The following is a 16932-nucleotide window of genomic DNA, read 5'->3' as shown; positions in this document are numbered from 1 at the left end:
AGGTGTATTTTAAATTCTTACCATTGCCCTATGGAGTAGGTATTGTTATCCCCATTATGTACCTAGATCTGTTGCAGTGTTGGAATTTTATCTCATTTAATTCCTACCACTGCCCTGTGAAGTAGGTATTGTTATCCCCATTATTCCTAGATCCATTGCATAGTTGGGATTTGAACCTAGAGCTGTCTATAACATCTGTTTTTAAAATTTGCTACATTATATTACCCAGATTGTTTGACTTCTGTTATTGCCGTTAAAGCCTACTTTATAATTGAATACATTAATATAATTTGAAAGTATACAATCATAAATTAAGTTTGAAAATAAGCTTTTTTGTTTTTTTTAGGACTGATGGTTTTCTCTTTGCATTGATTCAAAGCAAAAATGAAACTTTAGTTCAAAGTGTATTATATTCTATTTTTACATATTCAGCAGTTTTTTTCTTTTCTGTTTTTTTTCCCCCTTTTTAATGTGGACAACTCATTTATATGATCTGAAGAGAAACCAGGGTATTAATGTGGACAACTCATTTAAGTAAACATTTATTTAGAGTTAGCCAATCAGTGATTTGTGATAGGGAGAGAGTAAAGGAAAGTCATCTTAATTTGATATGAAGATTGGGAAGTAATTTGGTAATTTAGTAATTTCTTAGATGACTTGTAAAACTACTTATAGCTTATTAGGTATCTGGTTTTATAGAATACTTAATCCTAAGCTTTTTCTTAGGCAAGTTAGAAACAAAAATGCCCAAGAAAACTGAATTTATAAGTATTTAGTGTTGTTTTTGTCTGTTTCACTTTTTAGAGTATATAGTTTGGGTTCTGTTTTATTTTGCTTATGTTTTCTTGGACAAGGATCCAAATGTCAATTTCCAGAAAATCCCAAGAGTATACATTTTTCTAAGTCATCAGAAGAGTTGCAGATTATGTCTCTTGAAGAGTAGTCTTAATTTTAAAGTAAGTTTCTAACAATGCAAATGAAAAGCGCCTAGGTGTTTAGTCATTTCTCAATTATATCTAAAGAAACCATTGACATTTCAATGGTATCTAGGCAGAGGAAGCCAGCAATTGCTCCTTGAACCAGAAAAGTAAATTTCTAAAAAGGATAAAAGTTGACCCTGACCATGAATTTTGAGTTTTAGACAGTTTAGTGAAGGTTACTCCCATGGTTTTATTGATATATTAATTTTACACTGAAAATGACTGTTTCCCTTTGTTAAATATAATTTCTAATTCCCTTTATGGTATTTGAGTACAGTAACAGCTCATGGATCTATAGTCTAGAATGTTAATGTTAAAGTCTTCAAAGTCCATTAGATATAACTTTATATCTGAAAGTACTGATTAATAAACCCTGTGAGCCCCAGTTTTTCATTCTTTGAGTAATTGCTTCTTACTAATGTTGTGAATTTTTTTAATTCTTGATTTTTCTAGGGATTATTTCACATTTCAGCTGCTTTTGTTTTCTACTGCTATCATTGAGGGTTCAAGAACAAAAAATAAGTCTTCAGGTAAAATGCCTGATCCATAATAGTGCTTGGCATTGTAATTTGCTGAAAAGATCATATACCTTTGGATGCTTGATCTGAAAATAAAGTTGTGATGATTATAACTTTTTCGCATGGAGTTTTGTTGGCTGGCTCTAACAAATTTGGTCTTATTTGTTGTTTTTTCTCCCCCTCCCCTAAAGGATTTTGGCTGTGTGCTTTTTTTCATGTTGTCTTGATCTGCAATAACTATATGGATATGTGCTTGTACTTGCTACATATTTTAATTTTGCATATTTGGCTGCTTGAATTTTAAGTAATTTCTTTGGGCAATGCAAATTAAGAGCTTGAGGCTATAAGTAAAATAACAATTAACAGAAAATTTTAGTTTATAAATGTGTGTTCCTTATCCACTATATTGAAATACATAGGTTTCATATTTTGCACTGGCCACATTTCAAGTGCTATTTTCAGGCCATATGTGGCTAGTAGCTACTGTTTTGGACAACATAGATAAAAGACTATTTTTGTCATCATAGAAAGTTATATTGGACAGAGCTGTTTTTCTATTCTGTAAAGAAAGTAAATAGTATAAAGTGTTAGCTCATTTCTGTAACAGTTTTTATGGCAGTTTATTAATTCCAGAAGATAAAGCAGATGATCAGTCTTGAGCGTGCTTCCTCTAATCTAAATAGGTAGCCACACTAATCTTTAGTACTTCTAACCTAAAGTTGTCTAACATAGTTTGCTTCTGTATTTATACTCTTAAAGTGAAATTATTTCTTGTACCAAAACTGATGAAGTTGTAAAAAAAAAAAAAAAGTGAAAGTGAAGTCGCTCAGTCGTGTCCGACTCTTTGTGATCCCATGGACTGTAGCCTATCAGGCTCCTCCGTCCATGGGATTTTCCAGGCAAGAGTGCTGGAGTGGATTGCTATTTCCATCGAACCCGGGTCTCCCGCATTGCAGGCAGACGCTTTACCGTCTGAGCCACCAGGGAAGCCCAACATAGTTTGCTTCTGTATCTATACTCTTAAAGTGAAATTGTTTCCTGTACCAAAACTGAAGCTGTAAAAAGGCCAACTAGCCTAAATTTGAATCCTGACCCCAGGACTTACTAGTTTAGTAAATTCTGGTAAATTAATTTATTTGAGCCTCATCTGTAAAATGGAGGTAATTTTAGTTACCTAATAGGATTAATAAAAGACTTATGTCTAAAAGCATGTAATAAAGTAGACATTTATAGTACTTTCAAATATAGAATGAAGCCAAGACAGTTAAAAAATTAATTAGGCAATATTGTTTGTATGGAGTTGTCCCCAGCCTTGAGTTATAAAAGGTCTTTAGAAATGACTAGGTCTAGAGTATCTGGTAGAAGTTTCTTTTGGCCATGGGATTATTTACAACATTTTATAAAATTGAAACAACTGGGATACCAGAATGGGGAGAAAAAGAAAAATAACCAACTTTGTTTTTGGAGAAGTCCATCAAGTTTTTTCTGATAATATTTTATATAGTGTTTTTATAACTTAAAATTTTTATGTAAGATTCTTTAAAGCTTCATCTCTATAATATTTTGGATACCCAAAAGGAAACTCAGGGTTGACCAACATTTTGGAGGTTATGTACCTAATAGTGAGAATGGAAATTCATATTATTTGCAACTTTAAGTCTTAACGTTCTTTCTACTTCAACATGGTGTTTCCTTGATAGCAGTTGTTTTTCTGAAGCAGCTGTACATTTCAGAATCTCTAGGGATGGGGCCCAGATATATATAATCCTTTTTTTTTTTCTTTCTGTGTTGAGATGGAATACAAACCCAAGTAATTTTGGTGCCCACTTCTTGATGAAATCATTGCTGTCTTCCCGGTTTAATTCTTCTTTTCCAGTATCAGTATCTTTGTTTCTGTATCAGTATCTCTAAATTAGTGCACAGACCATGTGAATAAATCAAAGAATTTGACTGATAAGCAGTACACTGACTCGAGATGTTAGGTTGGACATTGACAACCCTTTTGGAAAAGCAACATAAATTTAGTTTCATGTTCACAATCTTGAGTATCTCTCCCCTGATCAGTGCTGTGCAGAGGGGGATTACACAAGCAAACCATGGTAGTTAAGTCTGTGTTCCCTTCTCTGCTTTTCTCATTTTAATTTTGGTTGGTTAGTCTGCCCTTAAGATATTCTAGTCCTAAAACATTGATTCCTTATTTTTTGAGATGGTTTTTTCATGAATGTTTTCAGTTGACTGGTTAAAGACTTTTAATAATCTTTTCCCAGCTTTCTTAAATGCACTTCAGTCTCCTGGATTGAATAGTATTTCTAGGCTCTAATTAACTCTGCATGTGTCTCATTGCTAAGCTGAAAAATTCTCTTTTAATGAAAATAGAATGTCATAATGGGGTAGGAGAGGGGAATACTGTAGAAAAACTCCAGATGTTGCGTAATGAATTTTCAAAAATAAAAAATGCCTTCAAATATATAAAGACAGATTCTATTGGAAATAAGTCTTTCAAATTTGAAAATTAAGTATATGTTACTTGAGGCAATAACTGTGAGGTTTTGCAGTGAGAGTGAACTCGGAGTGACTTATCAAAATGCAGTTGAGCAGTGGCTGTAGTATGTTAACAGCTTTTAATTTTCTGAGCAGGTATCATTTCATTAGAAGCCATTTACATTGGATATTGGGCTGCTTCTGCATTGAAATTAATGTATTTGGAATGTTCTTGTTGTACAGGTATACCTTTCTTAACATAGAGAATATAGTTGTGCGTATTTTTTATTACTTGGGCTTAGAGACCTTTGATTAAAATGACTGATGTTAATATGTCATTCTAAATTGAAGTAAAAAGATTTTTTTAACTTAGTAACTGCAAAGCATATCATCATATTCTTAAAATATATAATTCTGTTGATTATATGAATATTGGATTTGTCTTTGTTGTACTGTAAATAAATTTTCTTGTAAGCAGGATAGCCAAGGCCTTTTAAGATACTAACATTTTCCCAACTCAAAGATTTTTAACACCTGTTGCAATTAATGAGAGTTGGTAGTCATAGGTCTGCATAAAAGTATTGTAAGACATTTGTATTTGTGTGAACAATGAATTTGGAAGCTGGCAGCTAGTGGATTTCTACTTACTTTTATTTGGTGCTGAGAATATGTTACAGAGATTTAGATGGAAAAAATGTGGCAATACATTTTATTTTTTAAAAGCTGGCCTAATTTATGTTAATTAAGTTTTTGGTTCATTTATACTTAAATCTAGATGTGTTGTTAATGTATTCTAGAAGGTAGAAAGTTTTACACCCTAGTCCATCAAATCTAAGACATACTTTTAAAAAATAAATTGTAAAGTTCTGAAAAAGGTGTATCTTAAAATTGATTTATATCACAGTTTAGTGGGAGCATTTTTTACTCAGTGAAATATAAAACCCATGGTGCATTTTTATATAATGTCTTATGCTTGATAAAAAGAAATGGTTAATTTTTTGAAGTTAGTTGTGAGATGTAGATTCATTTTACAACATGGTTATCCCTGTGGTGGAAAAAAAAATCTAAGTGGTGAGAATATACATTCATTTGGAATTATACAATTGTACAATGGTCTTCTAGTGTTTCCTTCAGATCTCTTTCTCTTTGTTTTCATTGCTATCATCCTCATATCAAATGGCAAAACTAAAAAACTTAGTAACAAGTTTGATGTCCTTTTACTCAAGGGAAAACAGTCCGTAGACTGAGGCCTACAATGCCTAGCAAGCACCTCCTTGGGGAATTTAGGGTAAGCGTGACTATTATGGGGTCTTGAAAGAGGCACTGCAGAAACAGGACATGATTGGCTAGAAAGATGGGACTTTCCTTATAAAACTAGAAGGTCCTATTTTCTAGGACAAGATAGGCTAGCTAAAGCTGAATTGGACAATTGTGGTTGATGTTGGGTTTCTTGAGAGTGAGGTAATTTCTATAGTGCAGGCTGACTTAACATACAGCTTTGTGATGTCATCTGAGCCACTGGAATGGCTTTTATGAGTTCCAGTATAGCAGTTAACATTAGCTGGGTGCTTTCCATTAAACTGGTTCCCTGTTTGTGGAAAGCTATTCAGAACAGTAAAGGAAAAACAGAGATCAAGAGGAGGAGCGAAGAATTGGGGTTGCACTTGAGGACAGGGCAGTGGTTAGGACTTCAGGGCTCAAGAGAGAAACTTGAGAAGACTCTTGTTCAGTCGCCACGTGTGGCCGACTCTTAGAAACCCCATGAACTGTAGCATACCAGGCTGCTCTGTCCTCTATCTCCCCGAGTTTGCTCACATTCATGTCCATTGAGTCAGTGACGCCATCCAGCCATCTCATCCTCTGCCACCGCTTTCTCCTTTTGCCTTCAGTCTTTGCCAGCATCAGGGGCTTTTCCAGTGAGTCAGCTCTTCATGTCAGGTGCCTGAAGTATTGGAGCTTCAATGTCAGTCCTTTCAGTGAATATTTAGGACTGATCTCCTTGCAGTCCAAGGGACTCTCAAGAGTCTTCTCCAGCACCACAGTTCAGAAGCATCAATTCTTCAGTGCTTAGCCTTCTTTATGGTCCAACTGTCACATCTGTGCATGACTACTGGAAAAGCCATAGCTTTGATTATATGAACCTTAGTCGGCAAAGTGATGTCTCTACTCTTTAATACGCTGTCTAGTTTTGTCATACCTTTGGGCTTCCCTGATGGCTCAGATGGTAAAGAATCTGCCTGCAGTGTAGGAGGCCCAGCTTCGATCCCTGAGTTGGGAAGATCTCCTGGAGAAAGAAATAGCAACCCACTCCAGTATTCTTGCCTGGAGAATCCCATGGACAGAGAAGCCTGGTGGGCTGTACAGTCCATGGGATTGCAAAAGAGTCAGACAGGACTGAGCAACTAACACTTTGTTTCACTTTTCTTCCAAAGAGCAAACATCTTTTATTTTCATGGCTGCAGTCACCATCCACAGTGATTTTAGAGCCCAAGAAAATAAAATCTGTCACTGCTTCCTTTTTTTCCCCTTTTATTTGCCATGAAGTGATGGGAACAGATGCCATGGTTTTAGTTCTCTTAATGTTGAGTTTTAAGCCCGCTTTTTCACTCCTCTCTTTCACCCTCAAAAGGCTCTTTATTTCCTCTTCACTTTCTGCCATTAGAGTGATATCATCTGCATATCTGAGGTTGTTGATATTTCTCCCACAGTCTTGATCCCAGCTTGTACTTTATCCAGCCTGGCATCTTGCATGATCTACTCTGCATATGTTAAAATAGGCAGAGTGACAGCGTACAGCCTTGACATAGTCCTTTTCCAATTTTGAACCACTGAGTTGTTCCGTAACAGCTCTATTGTTTCTTGACCTACACAAAGATTTCTCCAGAGACAGGTAAGGTGGACTGGTATTCCTGTCTTTTTAAGAATTTTGTGCAGTTTTTGTGATCCACACAGTCAAAAGCATTAGCATAGTCAATGAAGCAGAAGTAAATGTTTTTCTGGAACTCCCGAATATCTGAAATTCTCGGTTCACATACTGCTGAATCCTAGCTTGAAGGACTTTGAGCATTACCTTGCTTGCGTATGAAATGAGCTAAATTGCATGGTAGTTTGAACCTTCTTTGGCCTTGGAATGTAAACTGACACTTTTCCAGCCCTGTAGCCACTGCTGAGTGTTCCAAATTTGCTGACATATTGAATGCAGCACTTTTACAGCATCATCTTTTAGGATTTTAAATAGCTCAACTGGAATTCTGTCACCTCCACTAAATTTGTTTGTAGTAGTGCTTCCTAAAGGCTCCCTTGATGTCACACTCCAGTATGTCCAGCTCTAGGTGAGTGGCCACACCATCGTAGTTACTCAGGTTATTAAGACCTTTTTTGTATAGTTCTTCTCTGTATTCTTGCCACCTCTTCTTAATCTCTTAGGTCCCTCCATCTGTTAGGTCCTTGCCATTTCTGTCCATTGCATGAAATGTTCCCTTGTTATCGCCAGTTTTCTTGAAGAGGTCCCTAGTCTTTCCCATCCTATTATTTTCTTCTGTTTCTTTGCATAGTTCATGTAAGAAGGCCTTCTTATCTCTCCTTGCTGTTGTCTGAAACTCTGCGTTCAGTTGGGTTTATCTTTCCCTTTCTCCCTTACTTTTCACTTTTCTTCTTTCCTCGGTTGTTTAAGTCTCCTCAGACAACCATTTTGCCTTCTTGCAATTTCTTTTTCTTTGGGTTGGTTTTGGTCACCCCCTTCGTTACAGTGTTAAAAACCTCTGTCCATAGTTCTTCAGTCACTGTCTACCAGATCTAATCCCTTGAATCTGTTTGTCACTTCCACTGTATAATCATAAGGGATTTGATGTTTGTCATATTTGAATGACAGTGGTTTTCCTACTTTGTTCAATTTAAGTCTGAATTTTGCAATAAGAAGCTCATGATCTGAGCCACGGTCAGCTCCATCTTGTCTTAATTGACTGTAAAGTGCTTTTCCGTCTTCGACTGCAAAGAACGTAGCCTGATTTCAGAATTGACAATTCAGTGATGTCCATGTGTAGAATTATCTCCTCTGTTGTTGGAAAAGGGTGTTTGTTATGACCAGCGTGTTCTCCTGACAAAACTGTTAGCCTTTGCCTTGTTTGGTCCTCCAAGGCAAAACATGCCTGTTGTTCTGGATATCTCTTGGCTTAATACATTGCGTCCCAATCCCTGATGGTGAAAAGGACATCTTTTTTTGGTGTTAGTTCCAGAAGGTGTTGTAGGTCTTTATAGGGGGGTGTTAATTAGCATTTTTCCATTTACCCAGTTCCACTTGCCGAAAACTTTTTCTGGTTAAATCTTTGATGTGATGTATTAGCTCGTGAGCTACCCAATAGTTAGCTAAAATTGCCTCAGTCATATTCCCTAAATTCTGAGAGCATAGACCTTCTTACCAAGGCCTTTCCTTTTGCTTTGGAAGTTGCCCCGTTGCCCTCTCTGGCCTAATGGGTAAATCATCTGCTGGTACCTTCCTTTCTACAGACTGAACAGAGCTGTATTTCCTCTTAATGTGCTGTCTCAAAATGAATCACTAAAGGGGAAACTATTTATAGAATGGATTTTTGTAAAAGGAGCTATTAGGAAACTTACCTACATTGGTCTGTGTTAAGCATTTAGGGAGAGATTAATGCAGCTTTTCCCTTTTAGCTTGTTTGAGTTTTATTTCCAAAGCAGTAATTTATCTATTTGTGATATAAATTTATATTGCATGTTCCTGCTTTTGCTTTCTGTTCTCTAAACTTAAGTTTCTCCATATTCTAAAGTAATGGCATGTTTTAGTTATTTCTTGTTTAAAAAGAGTCACAAAGTATATACTAATATACTTTTAGGCAGGATCGATCCTTCTAAAAATTAAAATTTAATGTTAAAATATGTTAAATTTTCAGTATAAAACATAAATTGAGAAAACCTTGATGGGTTTTTTTGTTTTGTTTTGCTTTTCTTTTTCTTTTTTTCAAAAGGAAATTTTGCTTTATAAAGGGTTTCACCATAGTAGTATTTGTGTTTAAAATACCCTGCAAGGTCTTTTGCAAGTGAATCTAATTGGTGTCTGGGATAAACTTTGCATAGTTGCAGAAAAGGATTAAGAATTGTTGAGCCCAGTGTCTGAAATCCTCGTTTCTAAAAGTCCCTTTCAGAATCTACACAGAAGCTTTGATCTCCCTCGTTTTGTATGTTCTTGAATTAAGCATCTTTTTTTTAAAGTCCTGTATTCAAGATGATTTCTTTAACTTATGCAATTTTGTTACTTTAGAATTTTGAAAATTATAATAGTATTTTAATGTCTTTTCTGCCATGTTACACTCTCTATACTTTTTTGACCTAGCTTGGTGGTGGTTTAGTCTCTCGGTTGTGTCCAACTCTTTGTGATGCCATAGACTGTAGCCCATCAGGCTCCTCTCCTTTGTCCGTGGGATTTCCCAGGCAAGAATACTGGAGTGGGTTGCCATTTCCTTCTCCAGGGGATCTTCCTGACTCAGGGATCATACCCAGATCTCCTGAATTGCAGACAGTCTCCTACATTGCAGTCAGATTCCTTATTGACTGAACCACCAGGGAAGGACCTTTGCTGCTAAGTCACTTCAGTCGTGTCCGACTCTGTGCGACCCCATAGACGGCAGCCCACCAGGCTCCCCCGTCGCTGGGATTCTCCAGGCAAGAACACTAGAGTGGGTTGCCATTTCCTTCTCCAATGCATGAAATTGAAAAGTGAAAGTGAAGTCTCTCGGTCGTGTCTGACTCTCAGTGACCCCATGGACTGCAGCCTACAAGGCTCCTCCATCCATGGGATTTTCCAGGCAAGAGTACTGGAGTGGGTTGCCATTGCCTTCTCTGGAAGGATCTTTGGGCACGAGATTAATATTGGTTAGTAGGATGAATTCTAAATTACAAATAACTGACTTACTGATAAAACTTTATAGCAAAGTTGTTTGCGAGTTGAAAGATTGTATACTGTGTTTGTATTAACTGTAATGCCTCCGTGAAATCTAAATGAAATTGAGAGACACTGTAAGTAAAGGTAAACATTGTTTAGTGAGTTACAAATAGTATTTCAAATATAGGTGCTGAATTTTATGTGCTTCTGACAAAAATATGCCAGACACCACTCTGTATAAGTCAGCATTCACATAATTCTTTTAGTTCTGTTGTCCTAAATGCATTTTCTTTTTTCTCAGAGGACGTACTGAGTAAAGATGCTGGGGAATGTGCAATATGCCTTGAAGAACTGCAGCAGGGAGATACTATAGCACGGCTGCCTTGTCTGTGCATATATCATAAAGGGTGAGTTTGCTTTTATGTCAGCCAAATTGATATTAGACTAAAAGACTTTGCTCAAAGTTTCAAATTTTGTAGTTAGGGATGAAAGGTTTCTTCTTGATTGAAACTCCCTTCCCCCATTTCTTTAAAAAAAATTAAAAAGGCTTTTTTTCCCTTGTTGGTAATAAAAATCTGTTTACATCTCATAGTCTACCATTTGTTAAGCATTCACTATGACCCAGGTATTGTCTGTAGCTTCTTGAATAGGTTATCTTATGTAAGCATTACAACAGTCTCATTGTACCGTTGAGGAAATAAGCTGGGGGGCATGGTCACATGGCTAGGAATAAATGAAAGAACTGAGATTCCAGCCATGTCTGTTAGACTCCAAAGCCCATCTGGTTTCTGATAAAGTGTTTTGGTTTTAGGGCAACAAGGAAAAATTTGATTTAAGATGATTTAAAGTAAACTACAAAAAGAACAGAAAACTATAACTTTAAAAGCAATAGTGGAAATAACTTGGAATTTTATTTAAAAGCAGGGTGTGGACGTTGGAGAAAATAGTAAATAGTACCAAAACAAAGAGGCAAAAATAGATCCAATATCAGGAATTATAATAAATCCAAATGGTCAAACTAACAAGGTGAAAACAAAAGGTTGGAATATGCTGTTGATGAGCAGCACACTTAAACATAAGGGTACAGAACAATATGGACTTAAAGGGATAGAAGACTATATCCAGGCAAATGTTAAATAAATAAAACTGACAAAGCTAAATTAATATTGGAGAAAATTAACTTTATTGAAAAAAGTATTACTAGTGTTATATGATGATCCATGAATGAAGTTGCTTAGTCATGTCCTGACTCTTTGCGACCCCATGGACTGTAGCCCACCAGGCTCCTCCATCCACGGGATTTTCTACGCAAGAATACTAGAGTGGGTTGCCATTTCCTTCTCCAGGGTATCTTTCCGACCTGGGGATCTAACCCGGGTCTCCCGCATTGTGGGCAGACGCTTTACTGTCTGAGCCACCAGGGAATCCCTCCATTATCATTATCAATCCCTCCAAATCATTATATGATGATAATAGTATATAAAAACTCCATTCTTTCCTGCACCAAAGAACACAGTCTCAAAGTAAAATATTTGTAGAATGGTTAGAAAAAATTGAGAAATCATCATGGTAATTGAAAATTTGAATATACTTCTCATTGAGTCAAACACATAACTAGTTAAGACCTAGAAAAATTGAACAGTACGGTGAACAGATTTGATCTCATGAGTATTAATGGATGTATCTACACTCAGCAATTTAGAGAATACATTTTCTTGCCAGGAACATACAAAATATTGTAGAAATTGGTCATGTACTAGGCCACAAGGCAGATCTTAGTAAACCACAAAAAGCTGGTACCATACAGAAAGCTGTTTTGTTCTCTGAGCGCAGTTAGATGTCAATGACAAAAGATAAATGATCTTCACAAATACTCTTAAGTAACTTATAGATCAAAGAAGAAATCATAATGGAACTTAGAAAATATTCTGAATAATAATGAAAACCTTTTCAGCATTTTTCTAGGGTGATCCTTGCAAGATTTGTGTTACTGTGGAAAGAAAGACTGGAAATCAATAGTCCAAGATTTTACCTGAATTAGAAAATTGATAGCAGGATAAACACAAAGGAAACAAAGATCAGAGAAGAAAAAATTGAATGAAAAAATTATACACTAGAATAGAGACTAACAAAGTCAAAAGTTGATTCTTTGAAAAGAATAATAAAATAGGTTAGCCACTGGCAAGATTGTGTCTAGAAGGAAAAAATAAACAGTGTTAGAATGAAAAGGAACACATAACTTTAGATATAACAGGAATTAAAATAGTTGGAAAATTCTGTGAAAAATTTTATACTTTTCACCTAAAAATTTTAAAACAGGTAATTTGCTTAGAAATATAATATTGTCCAAAATGACTCAAAAAGAAATAGGAAATCCAAATAAAGTAGTAACTATCCTAAGTAGTTATTAAGACTAGCCCCTGAAAGTAACAACTGGTTTTTAAAAAGCCGAAACAAAACACTAAAGACAGGCCTGCCATGACAGTTTGATGGCAAGTTGACCACGTAGCCGAACATGGGGTGGGCTTCCGCGATGGCTCAGTGGCAGAGAGTCTGACTATGATGCAGGAGACGCCAGGTCTGTCCCTAGGCTGGGAAGGTCCCCTGCAGAGGGAAATGGCAGCCCTCTCTAGTATTTCTTGCCTGGGAAACCCCATGGACAGAGGAGTCTGGCGAGCTACAGTCCATAGGGTCACGAAGAGTCGAACATGACTTAGCAACTAAACAGCTACAACAAAACACTGTGTTAATAATCATAAATTCCTCCAAAAAGTAGATAATGATGGACGGTTCTCCCACTTATTTTATGAGTATAGTATATACTTGATACCCGTGTCAGACAAGAACAGTATAAGAAAGAAAACTAAAAGACACTCTCATTTATGAACATAAATGCAAAATCGAAAACACAGTAGCAAACCAAGTTCATCAGTATATATGTAAAATAAAGCCTCTTGACCAAATTGGATTTATGTTATTAATAGTGATGTAAAAACACTATATGATTAGAAAATTTGTGTATATAATTTACCTCATTAGCAAAGGAAGAAGACTATATTAATAAACTCTATTTGCTATTAATTTAAAATCAAAAGCAAATAATAACAGATAATGTGTTAAAATTAATAAGAATTTAGCTAGGTTGTCTGATAGGAGCTCAACATATGAAATAAGTTGCATTCATATCCCAGTAAAAATATATATATATATATAACTTTTTTAGGATAATAACATTAATAGCAACAGAAACTGCAACAGGAATAAGATTTATTAAGAATAAATCTTACAAAAAGATATTCAAGATTTTAAAACATTCCTCGAAGATATTATAGAAAGTCTAAAATACGTGGCATACGATTTTGTGGATGGGAAAACTCAATATCATAAAGATGTCACTGCACCCAAATCTATGTAGTTAATACTATTTCAATCAAATCTCAACTAGTTTTTTCAGATAGCTTGACAAGTTGTTTCTTACATATATATGGACAAAAGAGCAAAGGGTCAGGAATAGTCAAGACAATCATAAAGAAGTAAGTGATGCTGGGTGGTGGTGATGGGGTACTTATCCTATACAGATTCACTGTAAGACTCTTAACTGAGGTGGTATGGAGAGAATATAGGCAAGTAAGTGGAAAAGAATAGAGTCCATAAACACTCATGCATATAAAATGGAGATTCAACATCGCATGGAGGTGAAGAACATGGCCAGTACTCCAATACTTGGCCACCTGATGTGAAGAACTGACTCACTGGAAAAGACCCTGATGCTGGGAAAGATGGAAGGCAGGAGGAGAAGGGGGCGGCAGGATGAGACGGTTGGATGGCATCACTGACTTGATGGACATGAATTTGAACAAGCTTTAGGAATTGGTGGTGGACAGGGAAGCCTGGCGTGCTGCAGTCCATGGGGTCGCAAAGAGTCAGACAGGACTGAGCGACTGAACTGAACTGCAAGGACATGGACTGTTAAGAGTCAAGATTCCTAAAATTTGAGTCCCACCCCCTCTGCTAATTCATTGTGTCATCCTGGTCAAGTTACTTCCTGTGCCTTAATCTGTAAAACGAAGCACTAGTATTAACTTCGTAGAGTAGTTCTGAGGTTTTAAATGAGTTATTTTTAGAAAGTGCTGGCAAATAATAGATGCTATATAAGTGTTTAACATGAATAAATGGAAAAATTGGTTTACCAACGTGGTATTACAGTATAGTAAAGATAATAAGGAATAAATATTCATTGAATGGCACTGGAATCAGTTATTGACATGAAAGACTAATTGAATCTCTATTTTACTTTTGAAATAAGAATTAATTCTAGGTTAACTGCCTATGGAAACTAAAGTATTGGAAAGAATATAGAGAGATGTTCTTAACCTCATGGCAAGGAATTATTTTGGGGGCTAAGATAACCTCTCCACAAAAAGTTGAAAAGTTGAAGTATTTGACTACATTAAAATTCAGAACTGTTTTTTGAATCATGAAAAGGAGTACATCAAGGCTGTATATTGTCACCCTGCTTATTTAACTTATATGCAGAGTACATCATGAGAAATGCTGGACTGGAAGAAGCACAAGCTGGAATCAAGATTGCTGGGAGAAATATCAATAACCTCAGATATGCAGATGACACCACCCTTATGGCAGAAAGTGAAGAGGAACTAAAAAACCTCTTGATGAAGTGAAAGTGGAGAATGAAAAAGTTGGCTTAAAGCTCAACATTCAGAAAACAAAGATCATGACATCTGGTCCCATCACTTCATGGGAAATAGATGGGGAAACAGTGGAAACAGTGTCAGACTTTATTTTTTGGGGCTCCAAAATCACTGCAGATGGTGACTGCCACCGTGAAATTAAAAGATGCTTACTCCTTGGAAGAAAAGTTATGACCAACCTAGATAGCATACGCAAAAGCAGAGACGTTACTTTGCCAACAAAGGTCCGTCTAATCAAGGCTATGGTTTTTCCAGTAGTCATGTATGGATGTGAGAGTTGGTCTGTGAAGAAAGCTGAGTGCCAAAGAATTGATGCTTTTGAACTGTGGTGTTGGAGAAGACTCTTGAGAGTCCCTTGGACTGCAAGGAGATCCAACCAGTCCATTCTGAAGATCAGCCCTGGGATTTCTTTGGAGGGAATGATGCTGAAGCTGAAACTCCAGTACTTTGGCCACCTCATGCGAAGAGTTGACTCACTGGAAAAGACTCTGATGCTGGGAGGGATTGGGGTCAGGAGGAGAAGAGGATGGCAGAGAATGAGATGGCTGGATGGCATCACTGACTCGATGGACTAGAGTCTGAGTGAACTCCGGGAGTTGGTGATGGACAGGGAGGCCTGGCGTGCTGTGATTCATAGGGTCGCAGAGAGTTGGACACGACTGAGCGACTGAACTGACCTATAAAAAAATTTTAAAACTAGATGTCAGAGTGCTTTCAGTACATATAACAAAGGTTCAATATGTAAAACATGGAAGCAGTCCTATATGTTATTTTGGAATACATACACACAGTTTTAGAGTACAGAAGAGTGATTTCCTGCTGGATCTTGGGAGGGGAATATAATATTTTAAATAACATGGGTTCATAGCAGCTTATCTAAGAAGGGGAGATTTTAAATGCCTTCTTTGTCAAGATGAACTAAAATCACATGGTTATAAAATAGGAAGTACCCATTTTAGATCACAGAACTGGACATTCAGATGTACTGAGAATTGTTAACACATTTGGCGTATTTTGTTCAGTTCTCAGTATTTTGTTAAGAGGCATTCTGGTAGACCAGAAGTGAGTCAAACAGCAAGTTGAAAACAGTGTCGTAAGTCAAATGGGCATGTTTATTTAGACAGCAAAAGTCTTAATGGCAACAGAAATTGTTTTAAAATATTTGTAAGAATATCGTGTGGATGGGATCTTTTACCTTCTTTCCTTTTAAATTTATCTATTGGTTTTACCTATCAAACCAACCTGTGAGGATGGATAACTATTAATTTTGCCCTTCAGCATATTAGTCAAGCCATCTGGCTTTGTGGAATATATTAATTTGCACTGTTAACTGTGAGAATGTTTGACACTTGAAAAGCAATCTGCTTGGGTAATTTCCTAGCTGTTGGGCAAGTTACTTAAGTTCTTAAGGCCTTGAGTTTGTCGTTAGAACTTTCTGCATAGAACTTTCTGTTCTATGTCTGTTTTATCTAGTAGAGTAGCCACTAGCCATGTGGTTGTTGAGCGCTTGACATGTGGCTAGTGTGACGAAGCAAGTGGATTTTTCTTTAATTTTAATGAATTTAAATAGCCATATGTGGCTCGTGGCTTACTGCATTGAACAGTGCAGATCTATAATGATAATTATATATGCACCCTGATATTTAACTTCCTATCAACTTGTAAGATAGTTTATAAATGGATGATGGTATATTTATTTGTATCTGTACATGTATTGTCAGAAGAAAGGGATAGAATTAGGTTTTCAATACTCCCATATAAATACAGTCTTTTAAAATGTGATGTATAGTATTGTCAAGAATTAAAGTTTAAAAGCTTGATTTGTGGTTGACATTTGCATAAATTTGAACAACTATTTTGGAGACAGATATCTGTCCAGATTTGGCGTTTAACTTTGAATATCGGTCAAGTGGTAGTTCTTCAGGTTCTCTTTTGGGAATGGTGGTTCTGTTTAAACCTTAAAGTACTTTATAGCATAATTTTGCAAAGATTTATTTCCTTCTTAGAATAATCAGAATGTAATAAAAATATTCTTTTATTTATATATGCCAAATATCATTAAAAATATCATTCTTCTTCTATAGAGATATTAATATCAATAAGTAAGCATTTTTAACTATTATATAGATAAATAAACATGTTTCAATTTTTCTGTTTTTTACTTTTCTAGCTGCATAGATGAATGGTTTGAAGTAAATAGATCTTGCCCTGAGCACCCTTCAGACTAAGCATCAACTTCCTGTCTTATAGGTAATTTTCCCTTTTTTTAAAAAATTGCTTTTTAAACTGTTACCTGAGTCATCCATTCTCAACCACCGTTTTTATTCATTGATTTAGTCACT

The 16932-nt window shown here is 36.1% G+C and overlaps 1 protein-coding gene across 1 annotated transcript in view; it reads left to right on the top strand.

Moving 5' to 3' along the window:
* ZNRF2 (zinc and ring finger 2) overlaps positions 1 to 16932 on the top strand; it is a 92371-nt gene that overhangs the window by 70131 nt on the left and 5308 nt on the right. Inside the window, exons 3-4 of the mRNA XM_069588117.1 lie at positions 10180 to 10285; positions 16761 to 16840. Coding sequence (XP_069444218.1) covers positions 10180 to 10285; positions 16761 to 16818 — 164 coding nt within the window. The 3' untranslated portion in view covers positions 16819 to 16840. The remainder of the gene's footprint in view (positions 1 to 10179; positions 10286 to 16760; positions 16841 to 16932) is intronic.

This window comes from Ovis canadensis, chromosome 4 (assembly GCF_042477335.2).
Source record: "Ovis canadensis isolate MfBH-ARS-UI-01 breed Bighorn chromosome 4, ARS-UI_OviCan_v2, whole genome shotgun sequence".
Taxonomy (NCBI): domain Eukaryota; kingdom Metazoa; phylum Chordata; class Mammalia; order Artiodactyla; family Bovidae; genus Ovis; species Ovis canadensis.
This window is presented reverse-complemented; position numbering and strand designations above follow the sequence as displayed.